General features: G+C 37.6%; 1 protein-coding gene across 1 annotated transcript in view; it reads left to right on the top strand.

Moving 5' to 3' along the window:
- LOC126088199 (ATP-binding cassette sub-family C member 5-like) overlaps positions 1-25502 on the top strand; it is a 274779-nt gene that overhangs the window by 200458 nt on the left and 48819 nt on the right. The window contains exons 17-20 of the mRNA XM_049906328.1: positions 781-955; positions 1048-1164; positions 14330-14452; positions 15384-15543. Of these exons, the coding sequence (XP_049762285.1) occupies positions 781-955; positions 1048-1164; positions 14330-14452; positions 15384-15543 (575 nt within the window). The remainder of the gene's footprint in view (positions 1-780; positions 956-1047; positions 1165-14329; positions 14453-15383; positions 15544-25502) is intronic.

The following is a 25502-nucleotide window of genomic DNA, read 5'->3' as shown; positions in this document are numbered from 1 at the left end:
CATCAAGTTGTTGTTCATAAAATTATGACGTGGACTGAATACTGAATGACACATTAATGCAAAACTTTTCCTCTGCTGGAACACTTTGAGAATGCTGGTGCATTTATCTTGATTATTTTGAAAGTTGATAAAATTTTTAAAAATAAGGAAACTAGTTTTATTCTGTGATTACTTCAATTCTAAATCATAACTAGTAACATAAAAATTTAAAAAATTCAAAAAACAAGAGAAAAAGTCAAAAAAGAAACATCACATCATTAGTACTTTTTGGAAAGAGCACGTACTTCTTGCAGAATACAGTTTGGGAAACCCTGTGTTATGGACATATGTCCTTATCAACAGATTTTGCACCAAGCTACTGGTAAAATTGTATCAAGCCTTTTGACATTAAGAAATAAGAAGGATGGTATTGTGGTATATAATGTAGAGGGAGCCAAGCCTGATGTGGAATTGATTAAGGCTGCTTAGAATAAGAAAAGTGACCATAAGTCACCTGAAACAAAGTAAGGCAGATATAAGATACAAGTTGCTTCCATCTTTTTGTGTTCTTTTACTCTGAAATTAAATACACTAATGAATATGGACAGAAGGCAAGGAATATTTAAATGAAGTCCAGAAAATTATCAATTTTTATAAAATGATAATTAAGGATGTAGAAAAAAATTCCTTTGACAGTTCGTTACTTCTGTTTTGTGTATTGTCAATTTGTGTAAAACTGCTAGTTTCTGTCAAATGCATTTCTTTTTTATGATAATTTGGTTGGATTTTTCTCTTTTTCAGGGTGAACGAATATATAATGTGACAAATTACAATCAAACATTTGACAATATGAAAGGGTTTGTGAATGACAATCCTTTTCTATGGTTTTACCAGTTGATTTATGGCATGACATTTGTTGTAATGATGGTTTTTGGGATGATAAAAGGAATAGGTATAGCAAGACAACTACTTTATGGTTAGTGTCTTTATCTTCAACTTTCACAAAATGAAAAGTATGCAATTGGAGATCGACTACTACTGATTTTTTTATTTGTGAACATCTTCCAGGTTCTTCTAGATTACATGATACAATGTTCAGAAAAGTGATGAGATGCCCAGTGTCTTTCTTTGATGTAACACCTGCAGGAAGAATATTGCAAAGATTTTCAAAAGATATGGACGAACGTAAGAGCATAGATTTAATTCATTCATCTCTTGCTATTGTTGATTCCTGATGTTAAGGAAAATTCACTGAAATTATTGGATTTGATACCCTTGTCTTTAATGTACTGAAAAATAGGACAACAAAATCATTTATTTTCTCCCTACAAGGAGTCAATACACTGATGACCAAACAAACAAAGGAAAGTAAGCATCAAATATAAAAATTCTGCAGTGCATGAAAAGAAGGGTTAGATTTAGAACATAGATGTAAGTAAACCATCCAGTGTAACATGTAGTTTGCTGTAGAGTACAGAAAATGTTAACGAGAGCATAATACTAATGACCCGTAAAAGTTAAAATCATAAAGTAAGTTTACATGAGCCATAAAAATTGTTTATATTTGAACTCAACATTGTTGTTAGGCTAAATTCAAGGCACATGAACTACAACCACATGTACTTCAACATTACTGTCCACTATAGCCCAGCTATGTTTGTTGCTGTACATTTGTGGGTCGGAAGTGTTCACATGGGGCCACATTATTGCCACAAAATGGACGAACGCATGCTGTTGGAAGTGAGTGCGGCTCTCCTTCCTTTTTCATCACAAGTGGAATAAAGTTAGAAAGAGCAAGAGAAATCAGGCTTTGTGGATGCATTCATTATGTATTTTTAAGTTTGCGGAATGCCAACCAGCTGTCAATGAAGATGAATCGCCGCCGCCAAACTGAGTCCAAGAACAAAGTTGACCACCTGGGGACGCAACATGCAGTTCAACACAACGTGCTCAGTTTCCGTAGCTGTTTCATTATGGTAGCTTTGGTTGGAGGAATAGGTGACAAAAAAGTGCTTCCATTGCAGGAATCGAGAGAAGGCGAGTGGGTCTTTGGCAGTACAGCATGGTTAAATTTGGGTATAGGACTAAAGGTGAGGCCTTTTGATAGGATTGAAACTACTGTGAAGCAGGGGGTTTTGGTGGAAAGGTTAACAACCGTGTTACAGGAATGTTTTGGCTCTGTATTTGGTAGAGAATTGGTAGGAAATTTTGGGGGACATGGCAAGTTGAAAAGGTGAGCTAGGCAGGTTTCAGCTGTTATGAGGGATGGACAAAGAGGAACAAGGCCTTGACAAACAGGCACTATCCCCCAGACATAGTCTGCAAACAGATCTCCTGTTCCATTTCCCCTCACAACCCCAATCCTCCCACCACACACCAGGAATCAGCCACAAAGGAGTGTCCCTTTTTGTCACCCAATACCTCTCTGGAATGGAACAACTGAACCACATCCTTTGCCAGGACTTTGTTTACCCATCATCATGCCCTGAAACGAGGGACATCATATCTGACATACTTCCCACCACTCTTAAAGTGATGTTCCGTTGCCCTCTCAACCTCAACAACATCCTAGTCCATCCCTGTGCCAATCCCAATCCCAACCCCTTGCCACAAGGATCATATCCCTGTGGAAGACCGAGGAGCAAGACCTGCCCAGACCACCCACCCAACACTTCCTATTCCAGTCCTGTTACAGGTTTACCGTACCCTGTACTGGGCCTCTGTTAAAGCACCCATGTCATTTACCAGTTCCGCTGCAATTGTTGCACAGTTTTTATATATTGGTATGACTACCAACCAGCTGTCCACCAGGGTGAATGGCCACGCCAAACTGTGGCCAAGAGCGAAGTGACCAACCTGTGGCACAACATGCAGCTGAAAATAACATACTTCATTTCAGTGGCTGCTTCACTACCCATGCCATCTGGATCCTTCCTTCACCAACAGCTTTTGTGAACTGTGAAGATGGCATTATACTTACAACACATCCTTCACTCCCGTAATTATCACAGCCTCAACCTACAGTAACATTGTGTCCTCGCACCCTCCACCCAACAGTTTCCGCCGCCTCTGTCCTATCATCTCCTCCTCATTCTCATCACCCATCCTGTTTATTTGCTGTCCTCTGCCAATGAGCCTGCCCATCGCTGCCTGCTCCTCTGTCCCCCCCCCCTCCCCGCACCACCTCCCTGCCCCACAATCTCCTGACGCTGTTCCTCTTGGTATTCTAGTTCCTGTACACTTCACCAGACATGTTCATCTCTCTCCACTCATGTGATACTGTGCCTTGCCCTCACCGCCCCTTCCAGATTGCTGCTTGAATCCCACATGATAGTTACACTTGAGGTGTGCTTACTTGTATGTATGAGGGGCGTATGTTTCTCTTTTGCTGATAAAGGCTGTAGTCGAAAGCTTTATGTAAGTGTCTTTCAGTTGTGTCTGTCTGCAACGTAACACATGTTCTTTGCAGTAAGTAGCAATCTTTCTTAATGTACATTATTGATATTCCTACACAGATGTAAGTTACCCATACAACTCATCCTCACCTCCTGTAGTTGTTTTGATCTCAATCTCCGATAACCCACTGTCCCCACATTTTCCACCCAAAAGTTTCCCCTTCTTCTGTCCTGTCATCCCCTCCCAATTCACGTGCCCGCATCACTTTGCGTGTGCACCACTCCCCACCAACTCTAACAACCGTGTCTCATGTTCCTAGCCCGTGTGTCTGCCACCCCTCATTGCCGGTGTTCCTAGCCGGCAAATCAGCTGCTCCCCTCCAAACTGTTAGAGACAAACCCCCAATCCCTCTCCCATCTCTCACATGTCATACTCTGAAATGCAACACTGGTGGCACCATGTGGGGGCATAGGTAGAGAGTGCGTGCGTGCGTGCGCGAGGGGGGTCCGACAGCCGATCAGTTCCAGTCATTCCACCACAGAGGAGGTCAGGGTGTATATGACCCACGACAACCAGGAGATCCAGGAAAAACCCAGGAATTTTTTCATCCGGGAAAACCCGGGAATTTTGTAGAATTCTGGGAATTTTTCATTCTTTTAGTTTTCAGTTTAATTTTTGTAATTTTGACTGGTAAGAACCGATACTCTCACAAAGGATATTACTGTATCCTGCCACTGCAGAATACTACTTCAACAATAAAACATAAATGAGATAAAAAAATGAAAATTGCAAAGGAAAGTGCTCATGCAAGCGTCTGCCAACAGCAAAATGTGTCGGAGGCTTTAGGAAGATTATGCAATGCTTCATAATAACAAATTGCCTCCCATGAGCGTGTGAAGTCACAACTGTTTACATTAGATTCTTTTAGCAGTTACGAACGGGCTCATGCGCATGCACATGCACAGTTGAGTCGTGTTTGACTTGTAGATACTCTCGCTTCTGGCTACAGGAATGTGGCTGTTGGCTATGCAATCAGTTGCAGCAAGCAGCTAGATGCTACCAGGAAAAGGGGGTGCCAAATTCATGTTAATCATCTTGTGGTGCAGTTCTTCTTGAGGAAAAAATCTTGTTTCCCAAAGCGCCTAGCATCCAGCGCACGTTGGTCTATTGATTATTCATATTGTTTTGACACACATCTCTGTTGGTTGTTAAACATTTTTGAACACATTTTAAGTTGATTTCTGAATGAATCACAAGTTGATTTTTGAATGCGTGCATAGTGTAGGTGATGTGTCTGTCAGGAGAATCCTCGTAGCATCTAGAAATAAACTTTTTGCAGACAAAAGGGGACAGGGCTATACGAGCTGAGTGGAGTAAAGCCGAACGGATCAATGCCAATCGCTGTCTGATTATGTGATTGATTGGGTTTGCGAATGATCAGCTTTGTTATAATTATTAGTGAAATCCATAGATTCAGACTACCAGAGGAAATAAATGACTTCAGGAATAAGGGGTGAGAAAGATTACGTAGATCTTCTTGGTGTATCCAAGAAAATGAAATTTTGACAGAAAATTTTTGACCAGATCGCTACACTATTAAGGACCAATTGTACAGTCCCTGGCTGCTTGATAAACTGGTGCGTATGAATGAAATGTGAAACTATTCCCTAACATAAAGTTTTTTTGCTTGTAGTAGACCTAATAGGCATTTGATATTGGTACTTCATGAATTATATTCTGTCGTGTGATAAAAACGACCATTTGTGCCAAAACAGTCTCGTTTATTTGGTGTGTGTTACAAAATTGCTGCAATATTAGAAAGGCCTCTTTTGTTTTATCAAGCAGACAGTGACAAAATAGACGTAATCAGATCGAGAAACCACACCAGTCATGGGTATTATTTGTATTAATAACTTTCTCAGTATTAGATAACGACATTTCGATTTTTCATGTAGCAAAATGTTTGACGAACTTTGATGAGGTAATAGATTCTTGCGCAGAAAAGAAAGCATGCCATTTAAAGCTATAGCAAGATTAGAGAGTAAAAAATGCTAGGAGCTAAGGATTGAAGAAATGTGTACTTTCTTGCATGTCTCTTGTCTTTATTGGTTGTGTCACACAAAACAGTAAGTTATTAGCTAATAGGCAACAAAGAGTGCAAATTTTCTGAAGAGTTCTTCTTCTCCTGATTACAAATAATCCCATCCGCTATTAATTACATTAAAAAAAAGATAGGCAGGCTGTCAAACCACCCTACTGGGAGCGGGAGAGGCACCACAGGAGATTTCAATTTCCACATAGTTTGATGGCATCCATTACAAACTATACACGTGTAAATTTTACAGAGCGAAATACAGTGATGTGCGACTGAAGAATGCTGTATGAAGAGACGTGGCACTGCACTTTGGCACACATAAGACAAAGTACGAGGGTTGGAACTTAAATAGTGGCAACTATTTATTCACAACCGATGCAAAAGAGTTACATGCTTCCACCTGTTACTGTCCTTCGAAGTAGTCACCATCGTTGTGTAGAACCCATTGCCAGCAATGTGGGAGGCGTAGTACACCATTAGCAGACCCTGTTCTGTTGATGGTGCGGATGGAGCAGTCCAAAGTTATGGTGATTGTCGTGGATGACTGTGATGGTGTTATCCTAACACATTACGTTCCTCCACAGCAGACCGTCAGTACACAGTATTACTGGAGCATCACCTGCGACCAGCTTTGCAAAAGAAGCGGCCACATTTTCTGCGCAGCCCATCCATCATTTTGCACGACAATGCGCGGGCACATACAGCGCAAGCTGTGGCTGGTCTGTTTGGTCCATGGGACTCAGAAGTACTGTACCATCCACCATACTCCCCGGACTTTGTGACTTTGATTTGATTCCGAAGATGAGGGAACCACTTCGTGGCATTTGCTTGAGAACTGTTCCAGAGAGTCGACAGGCAGTAGACTGCTCCATTCCCACCATCAACAGAACAGGCTTTGCTAATGGTGTAGTTCACCTTCCACATAACTGGCAATGGTTTCTACACAATGCTGATGACTACTTTGAAGGACACTAACAGGTGCAAACATGTAACTCTTTTGCATCGGTTGTTAATAAATAGTTGCCACTATTCAAATTCCAACCCTCATAACATGTCTTACATTTCCTTGAACACACATGTTCTATGTTTCAGACTTTTCAGAAAGATGTGCGCTACAAGATGAACATAATTTTGAAAATTCGATTTTTTTCAGTATTGACCCGTTCACAAATATCGTAGATCCGGGCTGATGTGCAGAGCAGTCTGATTTATAGTGGGTAGTCTCCATGTGAGCCGTGTTAATGTTTAGTGATTTTGCTGTTTCCCCTTCGTTTACTCTCACGTGAAATGAAAACAAAATGGGTATCTGTAGCCGGGAGCTATGAAGTGAATTAAAATACATTCACATAATTATGGAAGGCTGAAATATGTTATTAGTTTCAGGTTTTATTCGATTTCCACCTTTCTGACAGTCAAGCATTAATCGCCTTGCAAAACAATGAAGTTATTTTTATATGTTTGCTAAAGAAATTTGACTTTTATTAACCTTTTCCGCAGAGGCAGTCAATGTATTTGAAATGAAATGTTTAAATTCACAGTACTGGCTAGTTTGAACTGTTCGCTGCATTTCAAGTGCACATTCTCATCTTTTAGCATGTATAGCATTATGCCATAATAAAGAACGAAACATGATATAATACAGTACTGGTGCTCCAAGAAAATTTACATCCCGAAAACCACACTGAAAAGCACAATATCAGGTCAAGGCCTACTTCATTGGGAATCTGGCTGACATACGAATGTGCACTTTAAGTCGAATTACGCATTTTAGTATGGTTCACGAAATTCCGATATACTGACGGTGAGGGGTCTCATTTAATCTGAAAGTATTTGCATTTTACCAGAACTTTCCAACAACATTTACTGGTCTTCTGTTTAATACCATGACATGTGAAGAATGGATTTGAAATTCTCACCCAACCAGCACGATGTAGTTTTCCCACACTTTTCATAAATCACTTCCTTCCTTTCTTTCTTCCTTTCAAGCTGCACTGTAATGACATTGGTGTTGGTTGGATGTTGAACTTATCTTCCTTCAGTTTCTTACAAATTTGTTTCTTTCAACTGGCAATTTGCCCCTCCTTGTTTCAAATAAGTATTCATATGCTGCTAATAGGTCTTTCTTTCTTTCTTTTTTCTTTTGAATTTGGTTGAGAACTCCTTTGGTATTATACCATCATGTCACTTTGCTACATGTGTTGTTCCACTTACATTTTCTTTTAATTGCTGTCATATTAGGTTTAGGTCTTACTTTCCAGTCTATTCCCTGCTTAATTTGTCACTTTTCCTGGCTCTTTGTGTAATTCCTAGCAGGCATCTCTCCATTCCTCTCTGAGATAAACTCAGTTTTTGAATGGATTTTTCCACTTAAGTCCACGCCTCATTACCATAAGTCCAAACTGACTGTACACCCCAACTGTAAACACAGTGTTAACTGCATCAGATGCTTAGTTTAGGAAACACTATTTATTATAATGAAGCACAAAGTTCAGCTTTACACTTGTGTTTATTTCTTTTGCTATTCGTTCAGACGTAATCTTCAGCTGCCCTAAATTAAAGAAAAAAAACTCATCAGTTTGTTGGATGACTTCATTGTTATCATTTATTGTTTTGTATATTATCATAGTCTAATTAATCTATTTTTATTCCTGCTTTGAAACTTGATCCACCAAGTTTTGCATTCATTGTCAAAGTTTGTCTGTCATAGAAGCAATCAGTACAATGTTGTCAGCAAAATAAAACTGATTCTGACAGATCCCACTAACATTCACTGATTATCCATTGTATTGATCTGAAATCTTTCTCTGGGACCACTGTGAGTAGTTTGCTGATGCCTCTTTCGATTCTGAGTTTTCCATTTGTCTAATTGAAGCTGTTAATTATTTGTTCTATTTATCTGCAAATATATTGTACATCGCTGAAAGGGGGCTGTTAGGTCTGTTTTATTTTTTTGTCTGCCTGCTTTCCTGTGAAGTAGAGTGGTTACAGAGTTGTTCCAGTTTTGGGGATTAGACTTTCTCCACCGACTTTCTCAATCAATTTCACAACTTTCTTTCTTATTTCTTTGGGGTCATATTTAAAGGTATATATTGAGAACCTACCATCTAAAAGTGTTATTTCTTTCTTGATATCTTGATTGCCTTTACACATTTTATGTGGCATTACTTGTGAAATACCATCATTTTCATTCTAAACTATCAGCATTTCTAATTCACCTTTCGAACTAAAAACATGTAGCCTAAGAAAATCTCAGAATGAATGTATAATTTTCTCTCTATTGTTGCTTGTTGTGGCAACTGGCATCTTTTAACTGATAAAATATGGTGTCTCAAAGGGTAGATTGCTACTCACCATATAGAGAAATTCTGAGTGGCAGACAGGCTCACCGAAAAGACTGCTATACATCTTAGCTTTTGGCCAAAAGGCCTTCTTGTAAAGTAGAAAATACAAACATTCACACAAGCACAACTTACACAAACACGACCACTGTCTCTCTCTGCTATGGCTGGACTTCTTTCATGCATGTATGGCAGTCTTTTTGTTGTGCATGTCTGCGACTCAACATGTCCTCTGTATGGTGAGTAGTAATTATCCTTTTCATAATATTGTTGTTATTCCATCCTGGATTTTCTGTTGTTTAAAATATGGCGTCTGCTGAACTGTATATTTGTGTTTTGTTGTCCTAGTGGCCTAAGTTTTCCAACTGCTCCATTTGCTATTTTTTTCCAAAAAGGTTTATATATTTTTGTTTCATTAAACATGTTACATTATATTCCTGATACAATTTTTTTTGAAACTTGTGCATTAAATAGCTACCTTGTTGTTTTACAGTTTGCTAGTGCTCTTTTTGTCTAGGTCTGTATGAAATTCATTTCCAGTGACATTGTGCTTGGTATGATTATTTAATCAAAAATAAATTCTTTAAGTTAATTAATTTTATGCAGCTAACTGGTACAGGAATACAGCCTTTTGTTTAAATTGCTCTAGTGCAGAAGTTATATGTTTAAAACATACATGAATACTTGACAAGAACTGTTAGTGTGGTGTACTACTAAGCAATATCTCAGGCTTTCTCAGCATGATTCATTAATGATGTGCTCCCAGGTGTTCAGCATTAGTTATTGTTTCCATTTTAGAGACTATACTTAGAGGACCGACCCAGTTGTCTTCTTCAGGTACTGTGAGTTGTGCTGTTATACGTAGTTGCTGCCTGGACTCCAACCAGAGTGCACCTTAAGAAAGCACCTGGATCAGTCATTGAAATATTGTGCATGAAACAGAAACAACAACTAGGTTGAACACCTGGAAGCACACTGCAATGCTGTCTCTGTAAGTTTCCAGTAGATCTGCTACAAGACATACCCTGAAATTCATATGTGTGTCTTCCTTTGCCTATTCAGTGACTTAATAAACAATACATACATTGCACACTGAGATCTAAATATTTACTTGCACTGTTTTGTTCTTCTTCTTCTTCTTCTTCTTCTTCTTCTTCTTCTTTTTTCCCAAGAGGACAGTTTGTAATTTATGATTTCTTTCAAATTGCTCATGTCCTGACAAAGATCTTCACAGTGATCACTTCAGATATTGCTCCACTCAGCTGACATAGTAGTGTATAGCAGTATAGTGTGTCATGCAAAACTGCAACTGCAAATGGCAAGCACATGACTGTGTTACTGCAAGGACAGCTGCTAGTAGCATGTGAGGATAACACAGGTTCCTAACTTGATGGGTTAAGACTTATGCCAACTTGAAATTGTAAAGTGGCATACAGATTTCACATTCTGCACAATATCTTTATTGTTTTAGTAAAATTACTGGGATACTGTCTGACTAATGCTTACCTACAGGAGGCAAAATTCTAGTACTGCCGATACAAACATATAAAAATTAAAAAGCAACTATCTTAGCTTCCAGAACTATAGTTTTTCCCCTCGGGATGGAAAGAGGGATAGGTTGGGAAAGATTTAAAGATGAGGGACAGCTCATTCACGTCCCAGAATAAGAGAAACTCTCAGTTCCTAAAGCTAAGTTTGTTTTTGTACTTCTTCTATGTGCCCATCAGCTGTACTGGAATTTTACCTCCTGATGATCAATACTGGCCAGCTGTTGTGTCTCCTTGTACTTTTATAGTCTTCTCTGGATAATTTTTCATTTCATACAAAGATAGTCAGATACATTTTTAGTTCCCTTGTCACTCTTGTTTTGGAAGAATGTGTTGATACCAAACATATTGTTGTTCTTGGTAAATTCTGCTGATGTAAGGTCTTTGTAATTAGTAGAATGTCCTAATCTTTCTTCCATGTCTTCTTCCACCACTCACTGATCAATTGTCGCTCTTGTTTTGGAAGAATGTGTTGATACCAAACATATGGTTGTTCTTGGTAAATTCTGCTGATGTAAGGTCTTTGTAATTAGTAGAATGTCCTAATCTTTCTTCCATGTTTTCATCCACCACTCATTGATGAAGGTGGCATAGTCCTTACGGCACTGAACTAATTTCTGGCAGAAACAAGGTACAGATTCCTCTCTAGTTGCCCTGATTTAGCCTTTCCATGGGTTCCTTACTTAACTAAGGCTGGCTTCACCAGGTAGGGCACACCTGATTTCATTCCACATTTTTATCCAATCAGACTCTTTAACACACTCAAATTCGCTGTAATGCATGTTCATTCATAGGACATTAACCCCTAACCACCATTCCTTCTAACAGGTTCTGCTGCTGAGTGAGCTACTGCAGCACTCCAGAGATGTACATTTGAATACTTAGTTTTAGAGGAAATTATTTTTCAATAATGTCTTTTGTTTGCATTCCAAAATGTTTCACTTCAATGATAACTATGGTTGAAATGTGTAGGTGCAAATTTCAGGTAAAAAAGAAAGGGAAAAGGTGCTAAAGTAAGGTAAAAATGGGGCAAAAGAGGATGATTTACTCAACTAAATCAACAAATGCTCTTCCTCTTATTCTAGTGTATTGTGTGACAAACAAGTACATCATATCATTATTCATCAGGGGAGAAAAAAATGAAGGTGTTGTCCTTCAAGATACTAAGCACCTCTACATTTTTAAAAATAAGTCTGTTTCTGTTAGGAGATAGAATGTCTTCATTGATGCTAAAGCTTCCTTTGACATCCACAGAAAACAGTGGGCCAAACTTTTGGAATGACAACTCTACAGATGTGGCAAATTTCTTAATATCCAGATTCTTCTGAAGACTGTACTCATTTGCCTTTGGCAAAGTCATCTAACTGCTTTCTGATTGGAGCTAAAAAAAATATCTAATTGTTTTTCATTTTCAAGACAATGTTTTTCTAATCGTCTAATACCTATCCACACAAAATAGTTATGTCTACCAATTAAATATCTTCGCTGGTAACAGAAGTTTCTGTGCCCTGTAAATTGCACCTGTTTTAGCTGGATTCAAAGAAAGCACAAATTCTTTAATCTTGTCAAAATTCTCATACAGTGTAGCAGCACACTCAGTACAACGACCACGTTGAGTAATGACCAGAAAATTTGGAAGGGGCAGGCTAGTTGTTTTCTTGTGGCAACAACAAAACTCTGAGCTTAAGGTGCAATCTTCTTGAGTGCAGAGGTGAACTGATAAGTGATATCATATTCATTCCTTATGGATTCACAAACCCTGTGAAGGGTACGAACCAAGCATGTCACATTCTTCAACTTTGGGAACAAAGGTCCATTTGGTTAACTGCTGAAGCCACCTATGGAGCCTGGGCAGTAACCACCAGAACAACTTTTTCAAACTTGATATCACTAGGCCACAGTTTTTAACAAAACTGATTGCGTTTTAGTGTGCTGGCATTTTGCTAAGGAAAAAACTAAAATGTTCAAAACATATCGTTCCAGCTGCAAGAAAAGGAGGTGGCGGTGTAAAGTTTATGATCACCAGACTTTGCGCCAATGTCCTGGTTTAAATACCAAACCTTTCTGCGGTGTCTCATGAAGTAAGGGCACGAGACACTGTTGATGGTGATCCGTGCATCCGATGTGGCCCCCTTGGTGGTATTCCCGCGCGCGCGCGCGCGCGCGCGCACACACACACACACACACACACACACACACACACACACAGATACATGTAGTATTACAAAAGTTATAATGAAGTATGTCGTAAGTAAACAAACATAAATTCCATTGAATCTGTTGATTCATCCAGAATGAGTCCCACATTTCAATTGGACACCTTCTCCTTGATTCTTTGTATTGTTGTTTGGTTAACAGACTCCATGTAGTTTTTTCTTAAAGTATTTTTCAAGAAATTTATTGAAGGCTGGATAGGTCACCTTAGTGAGCTTTTGTTAAGAGCTGCACACAAACCACTGTTGAATTCCTTCAAATTATTCAAATACATTTATTAGTAGAGGTTGCCATGATTTGTTTGTTTGAAAAGCTTTAGAGCTGGAAATGTGTTGTTTGATGCGATCTCACTGGTGTTTAATCTCTAAGAAAGTCCCTGAATCACAAATAATACATCCCATAATAGTTCCATCACTTTCTGTGGAATCTTGTTTAAATTTCTGAGCCAGAACAAAAAAATCAGGCACTGGACACCTTCGGAATGGTCAAATCTAGTAATACCGGTGTGCTTTCGGTCCACAGTTCACTGAACGTATGTTCACTGCAAGCCGAGGAGACCTTAACTGAAAGTTAAATATTTTACTTTCTTTCAAAACCGTATACAAATGGAATTAGACTCACAAGCCATTTCTCTTATAAATAATAATACTTGCTCAGGAAAATTACTGAAAAGCTACTGGAAAAGAAAAGGAGATTATGTGGTTAGTTCAAAGAAGGGATAAAGGTCCCCAAAAGTGAGAAAGATGCATAAAAATTTGTCTTCGGGCAAAATTTTGCACAGTGATACCTTTCTGAAGAGCTTTAATTTACACTAAGAAAAAAGATGGGATTCTAAAAATTGTAACCCTGCCGATAATTCTGCTAATATCAGAGAAGCAAGTTTATTGAAAATAAGGAATGGCATTTCACAGTGCAGTACAATCATATTAAAAGCTTTTCGTTGATGAAAAGTTATTATTCTTTAAATTACAGTTGATTCTCTTTTTCCAAATGTAGTTGAGAATCCGTATGCTACCAGAGATTTTGTCAATGTCTGTGGTGGAAGAACAATTATAGTGATCATGATTTCGTTACATTGTGGATAATTCAGCTTATTTCTCTGTAGCCTATCATCATCATCAAGTGCCAGTTTCCTTGCAACACTAAGGGTAGTAAAGCCGCTGGAGCCTAGTTGAAGTTGTTATTGCACAAGATTATGTCTGAGGAAAGGAAAATCTTATCCCATGTTTCTACCTACTGCGATTCTGACAAAAGGAGCCATTTAGATCAGAACTAAATGACATGAAGGGGATCTGAAACCTTCCCTGTCTGAATGAGAGTCCCAGACCAACAGATAAAGATATGGCGCACACTATCTGGGAGGAATCCAAGGGAAGAGTAAGGTGTGAGATGCTCATCCAATAGAGTTATCTCCATTGCCAGTGTCTTGTAGCCTGATTCCACTAGTCCCTGATAAAAAGCTTTGCAAATAAACCCCGTGCATCGATACACAATTTGATGATCAGATATTTTGTGTCACTGACTCCCCCTCCATTGCTGTGAAACTTATGACAGTGAAAATTGCAGTAGAATGTTTATTGATTATTTCAGAATCATTTTTCAGGTTGTCACCTAGATTGATTTAGCTTGATTAGAGGAGGATTATTATTGTGTGGACCAGTTGCATGACTTGTAGCTGTGCCTAAAAACAGCTCATAATCTTGGATACATGTAAATAGATATATATTTGTTTTGTTTTTTAATTTTCTTTTGTTTTGCAGTTGATGTTCGAGTACCCTTCTTCTTCGAATTTGTATGGCAAGGATTGATGTTTGTGATCACCCAGATGTTCCTTGTTTGTTTCATCTTTCCTATTTTCTCCATTGCAATGGCTGTGGCAACAGGTAGGTTTTGTGGAAATATTCTATTAAATTCATATTGCTGTTTTTCTTTAAGATTGTATATTTGTTGTCAAAGGTCAAATTTCAGGAGATATATATGGATTTTGGTTGAACTGAGGTACTGCAGGCTGCTATATAATACAGTAAGATTTTTGTGTGCAAAAAAAGTACCAACAAAAATTCCATCAGAATTAACAAATCTCATTTTAAAGTACAACAAAATAGGCATAAACTTTATGGCAGATTAAAACTGTTTCCCTCACCAGGAACTCAATCCAGAACCTTGATTTTTGCATGCACTGCTCTTGCCAACTGAATATGGATAACAGTAAGAGAATTCCTTATGAATGGCATGGTTTCAGGTTTGAGTACCATTTGCAACATATTTGCATATGAAATTTCAAAACAGTGTACTTGTTGTTGCTGAGTGAAATATTCATTCTGAAAACAGGTATGGGAGCAAGAGCTACACGTTTGGTAACACTGATCTTTAGACCAGGTCCTGTGTTTGATTTTCTACAGACCTTTATCTGCCATAAGAGTGGAGGGTGTCTTTCAGTGTACAATTTGTCACTGATGAAAATACTTCTGAACAGTTTAAAAAGTTCAGTGTCAATAACAGCTATGAAATTTATCAAACTAGTGTTATATGTATTTAATTAGATCTGTAATTATTACATGAAAGTAATCGAATTTATGATATTAAATATTTGTAAGATATGGGAACAGTTACACATACATTCCTACTAGAAAAAGAGCAAGAGCACAGAAGCTAATGTTAACTTTCTTCTATTACATATTTCTGTGTGCCACACGCAAATCCTTTACAGATACATGTTTGCCTTTCCACTATTTTACCTACTTTTCCATCCAGGAAGTTCCATTATTGTTATGCATTAAATGTGTGTCAACAATTAAGCTCTGTTTATTGCAGGCCTCTTCATTTTCCTGGATATGTGGCTTAATGTTGGTTTGAGAGAGACTAAGAGACTCGACAATTTGTTGAAATCACCAGTTCTGAACCATATATCTTCATCAATGGCAGGGCTGTCAATTATTCGCACTTATGGCAGACAGAAGATATTTTTGGAAAGGTAATGAATATTAGAAATATTTTAATTGGTTCATTGTATCACTCATAGTGTAACAACACTCTTGATATTTTTAATCTTTTAATTGTTTTTTAGAGGAAATAAATTCTTCCTATACATATATTTCTTGAAAATGAAGCAATTTTTATGAAAATAATATATAACTGCATCCATACAAAACAGATTTGAAAAGTTACAATTAAACTAATGGAGGCTAACAAAATAACGTGCCAAGTGTGAGGATGATAGCAGACTAGCTTTTGTGTTTATGGAGTTATAATGTTCACAGAGAAGACACAATTTTCATTGGTAAAGGAAAAAGTGGCTGTGCTACCTATCTATGATGTTTATGATGACCTTCTCTGAATACTGTTTTGCCTGCGACAACATAACAACATGTAATTATGTGGATTTTTTATCTGTGGTGGATACTCACATTTTAACAATGATTAGCAGTAGCAAATTCGTGCAAGGAGAAATTTTAAATGTTGTGATGAAAGGAGAAATATCTGACAAAAGAAAAAAATATTAGATGAAACACATTATAATATGGAACATGAGTTGAAACTTCCACCAACAGCTTTACTTTGATGAGATACATTATAACAAGTTTGTTTGGCCTGTTGTGGAATGTTGTGTAGAGTGAAACAAGGTGATAACATATCCAGAAATAGAGATTACGTGAAATAAAAAACGTAAGTAAAAGTATAACTACTGCACCAATTGAAGCCATTAAATATGTACATAAAATAGGTTTTGAAACGCTTTCAGTTGACAGAAAAAATCAGAAACACTGAAGAGAATTTTCAGGCTTTACTTTTCAATCAGTAACTGGAAAATTTGAAGCTAAGATATCATTTCTTGAAAAGTCATTTTCAGAAGCAGAATCGGGAGCATGTTACAGTATAGATAGTGGGATGGAAAATGAAATAACTACCAAAATTTGTTATTGTGCACCCAGTATAAAAAAACTTCAGTTGAAAATTAACAGTGACATAGAATGTGGTGGTGGTGGTGGTGGTGGTGGTGGCTTGTTTTCTCACAAAAAAATCGTCGCGTCAAATTCTGGGTATGCCTTTTATTTAATGTGAGACTAGTCTTGTCATGGGCTGTATTGAGGAAAGTTTTGGAAGAAAATTTGATTTGAAGACAAGCGCTGCAGAGATCTAGATATCTTCATGAAAGAAGAAACAGCAAGAATCTCTTTAAGAATATATTGCTGTAATGAAAGCAATTGCCAAATGTGCTGATTGGTAACAGTTACCAAATGTGCTGATTGGTAACAAATCACTATTCCAGTATGCGATAAATGAGATGGAAGGTGATTTAGGCACAAAACTTCTACTTTTGGCACTGGAGATGTGAAAGAGTTCAAGCAGAAATGAGGCAGTATGAAAGAACTCCAAAGACTTTGCTAAAAAGATATAAGAAAAGTTTAACAGTGAAGATCCAAGAAACTCCAGCGACTTTGTTTGCCAAAGACTTAAGCAACAGAAACACTAAAAGCACAGCTTGTGGTCAACACAGCAAATTCATTTTGTTGAGGAAAAAAACCTTGTTTCGCAAAGCGCCTAGCATCCAGCACACATTGGTCTATTGATTATTCATATGACTTTTAAACACATCCTTGTCAATTTTTGAACACATTCTAAGTTGATTTCTGAATTAATCATAAGTTGATTTCTCAATGCGTGCATAGTATACATGATGTGCCTGTCAAGAGAATCCTCGTTGCATCTAGAAACAAACTTCCCTGCAGACAAAAGGGGCTATACGAGCTGAGCGGAGTAAAGCCAAACGGATGAATGCCAACCACTGTCTCATTATGTGGTTGATCGGGTTTTGCGAATGATGAGCATTGTTATAATTACTAGCGAAATCCATAGATACAGCCTACCAGAGTGGAAATAAATGACTAATAGGAGTAACAGCTAAGAACGATTACAGATTATCTTCTTGGTGTACCCAAGATAATGAAATTTTGACACCAAATTTTTGGCCAGTTCGCTATACTAGTAAGGGCCAGTCATACGGTCCCTGGCTAGCAGCCGCTTTAAGTTCTATATTGGAAGTAGCGCGGAAAACGTGTTGTACGAACATGCAACAATGCCTAGCTGGAGAATAATAGCGTGATAACTAAACCAGCTATTCTGGCAGAATTAGTGAAGTTAACCGGCAAATAAGTTTTGACATTTGCAGGAATAGTTACAGAATTAGTGATGACAAGACTGTTTGCTAGAACGAGGAAGGAGAAGAAACAGGGACATCACACAAATTATGGAAGAATATGACGATTCCAAGTTTGTACAAAAATTTCGTACTACTACTTTTCGATCTCATGCTTCAGAAACTAGAGCGTATGAATGAAGTGTGAAACTATTTCCTAACGTAAAGCTTCTTGCTTATAGTGGGCCTGATAGGCATATGATGTTGGTACTTTGTGTATTAGATAGTGTCGTGTTATAAAAATGACCATTTTTGCCAAAACAGTCTTGTTCATTTGGTGTTTTTTACAATTGCTGCAGTATTAGAAAGGCCAATTTAGTCTGATCTAGCAGACAGTGACAAAATAGACGTAACCAGATTGAGAAACCACGCCAGTCTTGGGTCCTATTTGTATTAACAGCTTTTTCAGTATTAGACAACGACATTTTGATTTTTCATGCAGCAAAACGTTCGATGAACTTTGATAAAGTAATAGATTCCTTCGCAGAAAGGAAGGCACGCTATGTAAAGCTCTAGCAAGATTAGAGAAAAAAAAATTCTGGGAGCTAAGGATTGAAGAAATGTGTACTGTCTTGCTTGTCTCTTGTCTTTACTGGTTTTATGTGTCCTATATTTAATTTTATGTCACACAAAGCACCAAGTTGTTAGCTAATAGGGAATAAAGAGTGCAGATTTTCAGAAGAGTTCTCAAAGAAAGAAAGAGGGGACAGGTGTCAAACTGGCCAACTGGAAGCAGGAGAGGCACTGCAGAACATTTTTATTTCCACTGCCCTGAATATAGTTTGGTGACATCCATTACAAGATACAAGTGTTTCAGTTCCACAGAGCAAAATACAGCAACGTGTGACAGAAGAAAGCTGTGTGAAGAGGCGTGGCACTGCACTTTGGCACACTTAAGACCAAATAATGTGTCTTACGTTTCCTCGAATACGTATGTTTAATGCATCAGACTCTTAAGAATAAGAATCTTTATTAGCTGTTCAGTATTTTCTTATACAATGGACTTTGTCAATAAGTTCAATTACAGTATAAAGATGGTTATATTCTCATCACAGTGTATATATAAATTCTATGAATGTTAGTGTAGTACAATAGGACACATTTGGAATTTTATATAGTGTTAATTTCACAATAAAAAAGAAAAAAATACAAATTTATTTTAAGTGGGGAGTATTCATGTTGATGACACTATGTCATTATCATATACGTGTTGATAACACTATGTCATTATCCTAAGATATTGATGCAAATATAGAGCTCTCAAAATAGGTCCGTGCCTATATGTTAGATATTGTTTTTCCAAATTTAGGTCCTACTGCAGGCAGAGGTACCTTTCTCTATGTTAAAACAGCAAATCTGCCATATTACGATCTTTATATTCATCAACTGAGTAAAATGCTTTACCTTTGAGCCATTGACCCAATGTTCTCTTAAATGTACTTCAGAAAGTGTGTGCTGAAAATTCGATGTTTTTTTCTTTTTCTTTCTTTTTTTTCCTTCTTTTTTTTTCTTTTTTTTTTTTTCTTTTTTGCGTCCTTTCTCAAACGCTTGAGGGAAAAGGGGGGGGGGGGGACATACCACTATCTAGTATTGCCCCAGTTTGGAAATATCGCAGATCCGGGGCTGATGCACAGAGCAGTATGAGTTATAGTGGGGATGTGGGTAGTCTCCATGTGAACCATGTTTACATTTGGTGATTTCGCTGTTTCCTCTTCGTATACTGCTCTTACATCAAATGAAAACAAAATGGATTTCTGTGGCCGGGAGCTATCAAGTGAATTAAAATACATTCACATAATTATGGAAGGCTAAGATATGTTATTAGTTTTAGATTTTATTTTATTTCCATCTTTCTAATAGTCAAGCATTAATTGCCTTGCAGAACAATGAAGTCATTTTTGTCAGTTTGCTAGAGAAATGTTCTTTTATTAATCCCTTCCACTGCGGCAGTCAATATATTTGAAACGAAGTGTACAATTCCACACTATTGGCTAGCTTAAACTGTTCGCTACATTTCAAGTGCACGTTTTCTTCTTCCAGCATGTATGGCATTATGCCATAATAAAGAACCAAACATGAGATAACACAGTACTGGTACCCCAAGAAAATTTACACCCTGAAAACCACAAGCTTAATATCAGGTCAAGGCCTACTTCACTGGGAATATGGACAAATGACTGTGCACTTTAAATGTGCACATTTTAGTATGGGTCATGAAATTCAGATGCTCTTGGAGTATCCTCTGGTGTCTTGTTTCTTTTATGACATAATGTAAGATCTTTTAATGTTTTACACGAATGAACATACAGGCCTCCTATGTCATCGTAGCTGCGCAAGCGTGGTGGCGCCTGTTATCTGGCGCTCTCTTGCAACTGCCGAAACAAACCTATTTCTAACAGGTAGTGGGAAAATATTGCGAATAATGGTTTGAAAAGCGTTACTTTCAAAGTAAATTTCCTTTTCACAAGTTGAACAAAGTGGGAGAATGTACAATGAATTTTGTAAATCACAAAGCATTTGACTCTCATTTAAAAATCAAATCATTGATGACGAGCCATTTAAAAAAATTTCGATCCCAGTAGATCAGACATTTATGTCGTTATTAAAAATTTTACTCGCACATTTGTGTGATATATCTTTAAGTGTAATATGCGCATAAAAGACCAACCTTATATGTAAAAGCTTAGGTTCTCTTGCAGCGTATTAACCTTAGAGACCAGTATTATATGTGAAAGCTTTGCTTTTTTTGTAGCAACTCCATGTATATTAATTAAACAATTAACTTTTCCTGTTTGTGTCTTCACACTACTTATCAGTGATGTTGCTATTGGCTGACTACTTCACGTGTCCTAAGCTCTGAATACCCCCTGTCATCATCCGGTGAGATCACGTGACATGAGCTATGATTGCTTAAAAATTACAAGTAATATGTGGTGTTTGGTGGAATTCGAATTTATACTTTCGTAATACGAAAATATGCGGCATACATGTTGCTGTAAATTAAAGATATTTCAAAAACATGTTTTTCCCTGAGTTTCGGGAACTTACCTGGCTGTATGCTATAAGGACTGCAGAGTCAGCAGAAGCAATTAGTAAGATGGAATTACAGAAAACTAATTTTGGTAACCCAATCCAAGCAAATACTGACAGAGACTTGGTCTTTTTCTCTAGAATTCGAGAAGTACTGCTGGGCTTAAGGAATTGAACACATTTTACGGGGTCCCCATGCACCTTGAAAAGGCCCAAGGCAATAATTTTCAAAATCCTTTGTAGGGACCCCTAAAAAGGCCATATTTTAAAGTTTAAGGCCCTAAAAATGGTATAAAAGCCTTAAAAAAAAGAAAAAAAAACTTTCATTACTTTTTCTTTCAGTATGCTAGTGGAAATAATCATTTGTGTATGTGACAACAGCCAGGAAAGAAAGCAAAAGGTCACTACCCATATACAATTTGGCTACAGAGAGAAGCATGTGGATACCATGCAGGGAAAGGGGATGTACGGACAGTTGCGGTGAATTGGACAGTGCTAGCAACTGACGGATGCATGCACCTGGTACCATACAGGAGCTATGATATGTTGTACTCACAGTTGCAACATGGGTTCACATGCATATTAAATAGATGGTGACCGTCAGATGCAGTATTGGACTTTTTTTACGACAGAACATGTGAAGTTGAATTGAGGCTGTTGTAATTTAACAATCCCAAACATCCACTACTGTTAGATCGCTGAGTTTGGCAAATGGCAACAACTGGGAACAGAGGACAGATGACTCAAAAGTCAACAAACCGACATTACATGTAGAACAATCGTGCACTGCCATTTCATTCAGTCCTTTTTCCAGCACCCTGTGGGCTAGTGCTTTTTTAGTTCTTTTACACGAATTTTGTTGTGTGCTGCTGTCCTTTAGTGAAAATTAAAAAATTCCATAATGGGCAAATCTGTTTCTAATCATCTTTGGGGTCAACAGTGAGGAGTGTTGGGTAGCTACGCAAGACTCGCCCTGGTATCCCTTGCATAGGAGATCGAACACATCTCGAGGATAAGTGCCTATTCCTATTGGCAATAGTTGCCACAAAGTATGTTACAGGTGCTGCAGATTATACACAACTACCATGGTTGTAAGAAAAGACGAGTTGTCATTACATCATAGAGTTGAAGCTGACATCCACTGTCTTAAGTAGCCCAAGACATAAGGTCCACCACAGTGATATTTCCCTGCGACGTCACTCTGACATGCCCATGTCCAGTTTTGATCGTGATGGGTGCTTTGAATGTCTGGAGACATAGTTGTTTCATCAAAAATGCCCTCATTCATTGTTCACATTTCCTCTCCCTTTAAAAAAGATTCTGGCTTGAACAGCTGGAGACGGCGGTCATGTGTGTGTGTTCTTGGTGTGTATGATTGTGTATGTGTGCTGCTTCCTTTCTCAAGAAGGCTTTGGTTGAAAACTTACGTGAAGACTCTCTTTGTCGTGCCTGCCTGCTGCTCAGCATGTGAGTAGCAGTCTTTGTGTTTCACAGTATAGTTATTCCCTCATTAAAACTGTCATAAATAATCCACTGCATTTCAACAGGAACAATGATAGGCATAATTACAATATCAGAAGAAGGGAAAAAAAAGACAGTCATTACGCCACATTAAGCTTGCCTGTAGAACCTATAGTTTGAATCTAAACTAAAAATGTTTCCCTTTGACAACTCCTTTTATTCAGCAGAAGATTGTCTGTTACTGTAATGTGTAAATGAAGATGGGTAGGAATTACTAACATCTGTCTATCTTTAATTTAAAAAATGACAAAACTAATAAATAGGCAGTGTGAAGGCATGTTTACAAAGAAAATTGATGTCAGTATATAATGAGTCATTCCACATCATTACAATTTATTGTGTAAATGATACATGGAACATAAATCAAACTAACTAACTAATGACTAACCAAGTAGCTATTGGTATATCAAAAAGCATGGTGTAGGCTTATATACTCTGAAAACCTCAAAATTGAATTCAAAGCAAAAGCAATAGGATGATCAAAATAGACGTAGATTCCAATTGTGCTATGTCTGATTATTCCTGTAAACCTGACAGAGCTACTGGAAATAACTACTCTGGGAAAAGAAGTGAATATGTTACTGTTGGAAAGGTAGGCCTGCATCTTACACAGGTTAGGCTATCATTACTAAAAAATTACTTACATGGATATTAAAGCAAAATATACATTTTGCAGGGTCTTAAGCATTTGAGACCAATCCCTTAATCACATTTATAGCATTCCACAATGCTGGAAGGTGTTTAAAAATGATATCTATTTTTTCCCCCTGTAAATTGCTGCTACTGCCCACTCACTGAATGACTCCTTAGAGGTAAGGTTTCATAATGTTGTGCATAGGCCTACAAGTTTGAAGCTGAAAATGTTATGAACAAAAGCAGACAGGAGTTACAGCTTCATTTGCTATCAACACAAGTAGAGTAAAAGTGGAATTAAATGCATTACAAAAGCATGTTTTTGACATTACTTCCTTCTCTTTCTTTCTTTCGCAATATATTAACAAAAAACCAGCTACACTAATGAGGCCAAATGTGTCGTATTACTAGAGAGAAAAAAAAAGCATTCGATAACATAAAAACGTTTGAAAATGTCTTCCTGACACTATGTTATTCATGTAAGCACTGTAATTTTTAGTATTTAAAACAGTTGTTTCATATGCATGACAGAAATAATGAGCAAGAAGCAATCATAAACAGTAGCCTGCTAATGGTTTGGGCTACTTCGTAAATCTACAGTGCCATCTTCCTTCTGTTTTTCACCTCCATGGCAACTACAGCCAAGAAAGAATGGACTTTAAACACCCATGGCGCCTTCAATCTCCATCTATCCATGCGATGTCAGGACAGAATCTTGCATTCCCTGCATTCTTCTACTTACTGCCCTCAGTTAACAAAAGGTGAATTCAAGAATTAGATTACGCCGCCAGTTGAGTCGTTTGCTCAATGTTACCGCCCTGAAGTACCCATAGTGGGTAAATGTGTTTTAATCATCTTTGGTAAAAAAAAAAGAAATTCAAGAATTGGGTTACACCATTTGATGATAAATTCAAAGCAAATTGAGCTGCGTCCAACAAAGATTTTGCACTTGGAAAGATGGCAGAATCATCCTTAAAACTACATATAAGCACTAAGTACATTTTCCATCATTTTTTCATACGTATTTATTTTATTATGGTGTATGTCTTAAAGCAGAATTAAGTTTGTGATAAAATAATTAATACAGAAAAACCTCTCAAATCTGGAATTGCTCAGTGATGATATACTATGGACTTCAGATAATTCCGAGTTAGAAAGAGATACTCTGAAATATTTCTTCAGTCTGAGACTATAAATATCATAGGTACTTCCACAGACAGTGGGTAATGATATCCCACTCACGGCATCGCATATTGATTGGTTGGTGCTAGCTTTTTTACATTTGCTCGTAAGTGACAATATTCCTGCAGTATATGAAGAGAAATAAAACAAATGGAAAGTAATTGAAATCATTCTCGTTGTTTTCAGTTAAAAGACCAATCTGTATAGTTTGTGGGTCGTGTAGGTTATTCTTATTCCAGCACTCATTCCTCACACCAATCACCCCTTTATAAAAGAATTTGAGCATTCAAAGAGGACTGAACTGCAGCAGACAATGTGTTTTGTAGCCCTGAATTTACACTTGTATCCTAACCTAACCACCTGTTCTTGATGTGCAATACGAATGTTGGTCAGAAACCTAATAATCATGCTCGCTTTGCTTATGGCTTGCAAAGCTGACCTGTTCAAGGAAACTCAACACCGATAAAAAGATTCAGGTTCAGTGCTAAAAGTGAACTGTAACTACTTGCTTTTGCTATGTGAGCTGATGTGATACTGACCAGTGAGCAGTCCTTGTTGGAACTCATTTACAGGTTATAGGCGACACAAGCAGATTTCAAAAGAAAGGAGAATGATAGGAAGAAAAATGAGAGCAAATAAAAGGCAATATGATGATGAAAGTGGTGCAACAAAATATTTTTAAAAAAAGTAAATAAATTGAAACTAGTTAATTGAAAATAATAATTATCAGTCATTTCAGTAAAGATTTAAAAGTGAAAAATTTAAAAAAATTGTTATTACCTGGCGATATTCAAACCTGCATACTTTCACACTGTAGACTGTGATGTTGCCACTGTGCTGTGCAAGGGCTTGAAATTTTGTTGTTGTATAGAACCAGTTGCAACGATCATTTTCTGCCATCAAGAAGTTCAGTTTTACACTGTGTCATATGAAGTTTAGCTAGTAGAGACCAATCTCTGTATTCAGGAGGACAACGGTTCAATCCTGCGTCCGGCAATCCTGATTTAGGTTTTCCGTGATTTCCCTAAATCACTCCAGGCAAATGCCGGGATGGTTCCTTTGAAAGGGTACGGCCGACTTCCTTCCCCTTCCGTCCCTAATCTGATGAGACTGATGACCTCACTGTCTGGTCTCCTCTCCCCAAAAACAACCAACAACCAACCAATCTCTGTGATAACTGAATATGTGAAGCCAAATTGCGTCTTGAGCAAAAAAATTCAACAGTCTTTGGCTAATGGTTTGTACAAAATGTGTGTATTTAATTGCCATTGGTGTGTGTGTGTGTGTGTGTGTGTGTGTGTGTGTGTGTGTGTGTGTGTGTGTTTCCATTCTGGAAGAAGGCCTTTTGGTTGAAAGCGAAAATGAATAGC

Source organism: Schistocerca cancellata, chromosome 1, assembly GCF_023864275.1.
Source record: "Schistocerca cancellata isolate TAMUIC-IGC-003103 chromosome 1, iqSchCanc2.1, whole genome shotgun sequence".
NCBI lineage: Eukaryota > Metazoa > Arthropoda > Insecta > Orthoptera > Acrididae > Schistocerca > Schistocerca cancellata.
Note: the sequence above shows the minus strand (reverse complement) of the source record. Positions and strands in the feature narration are given on the sequence as shown.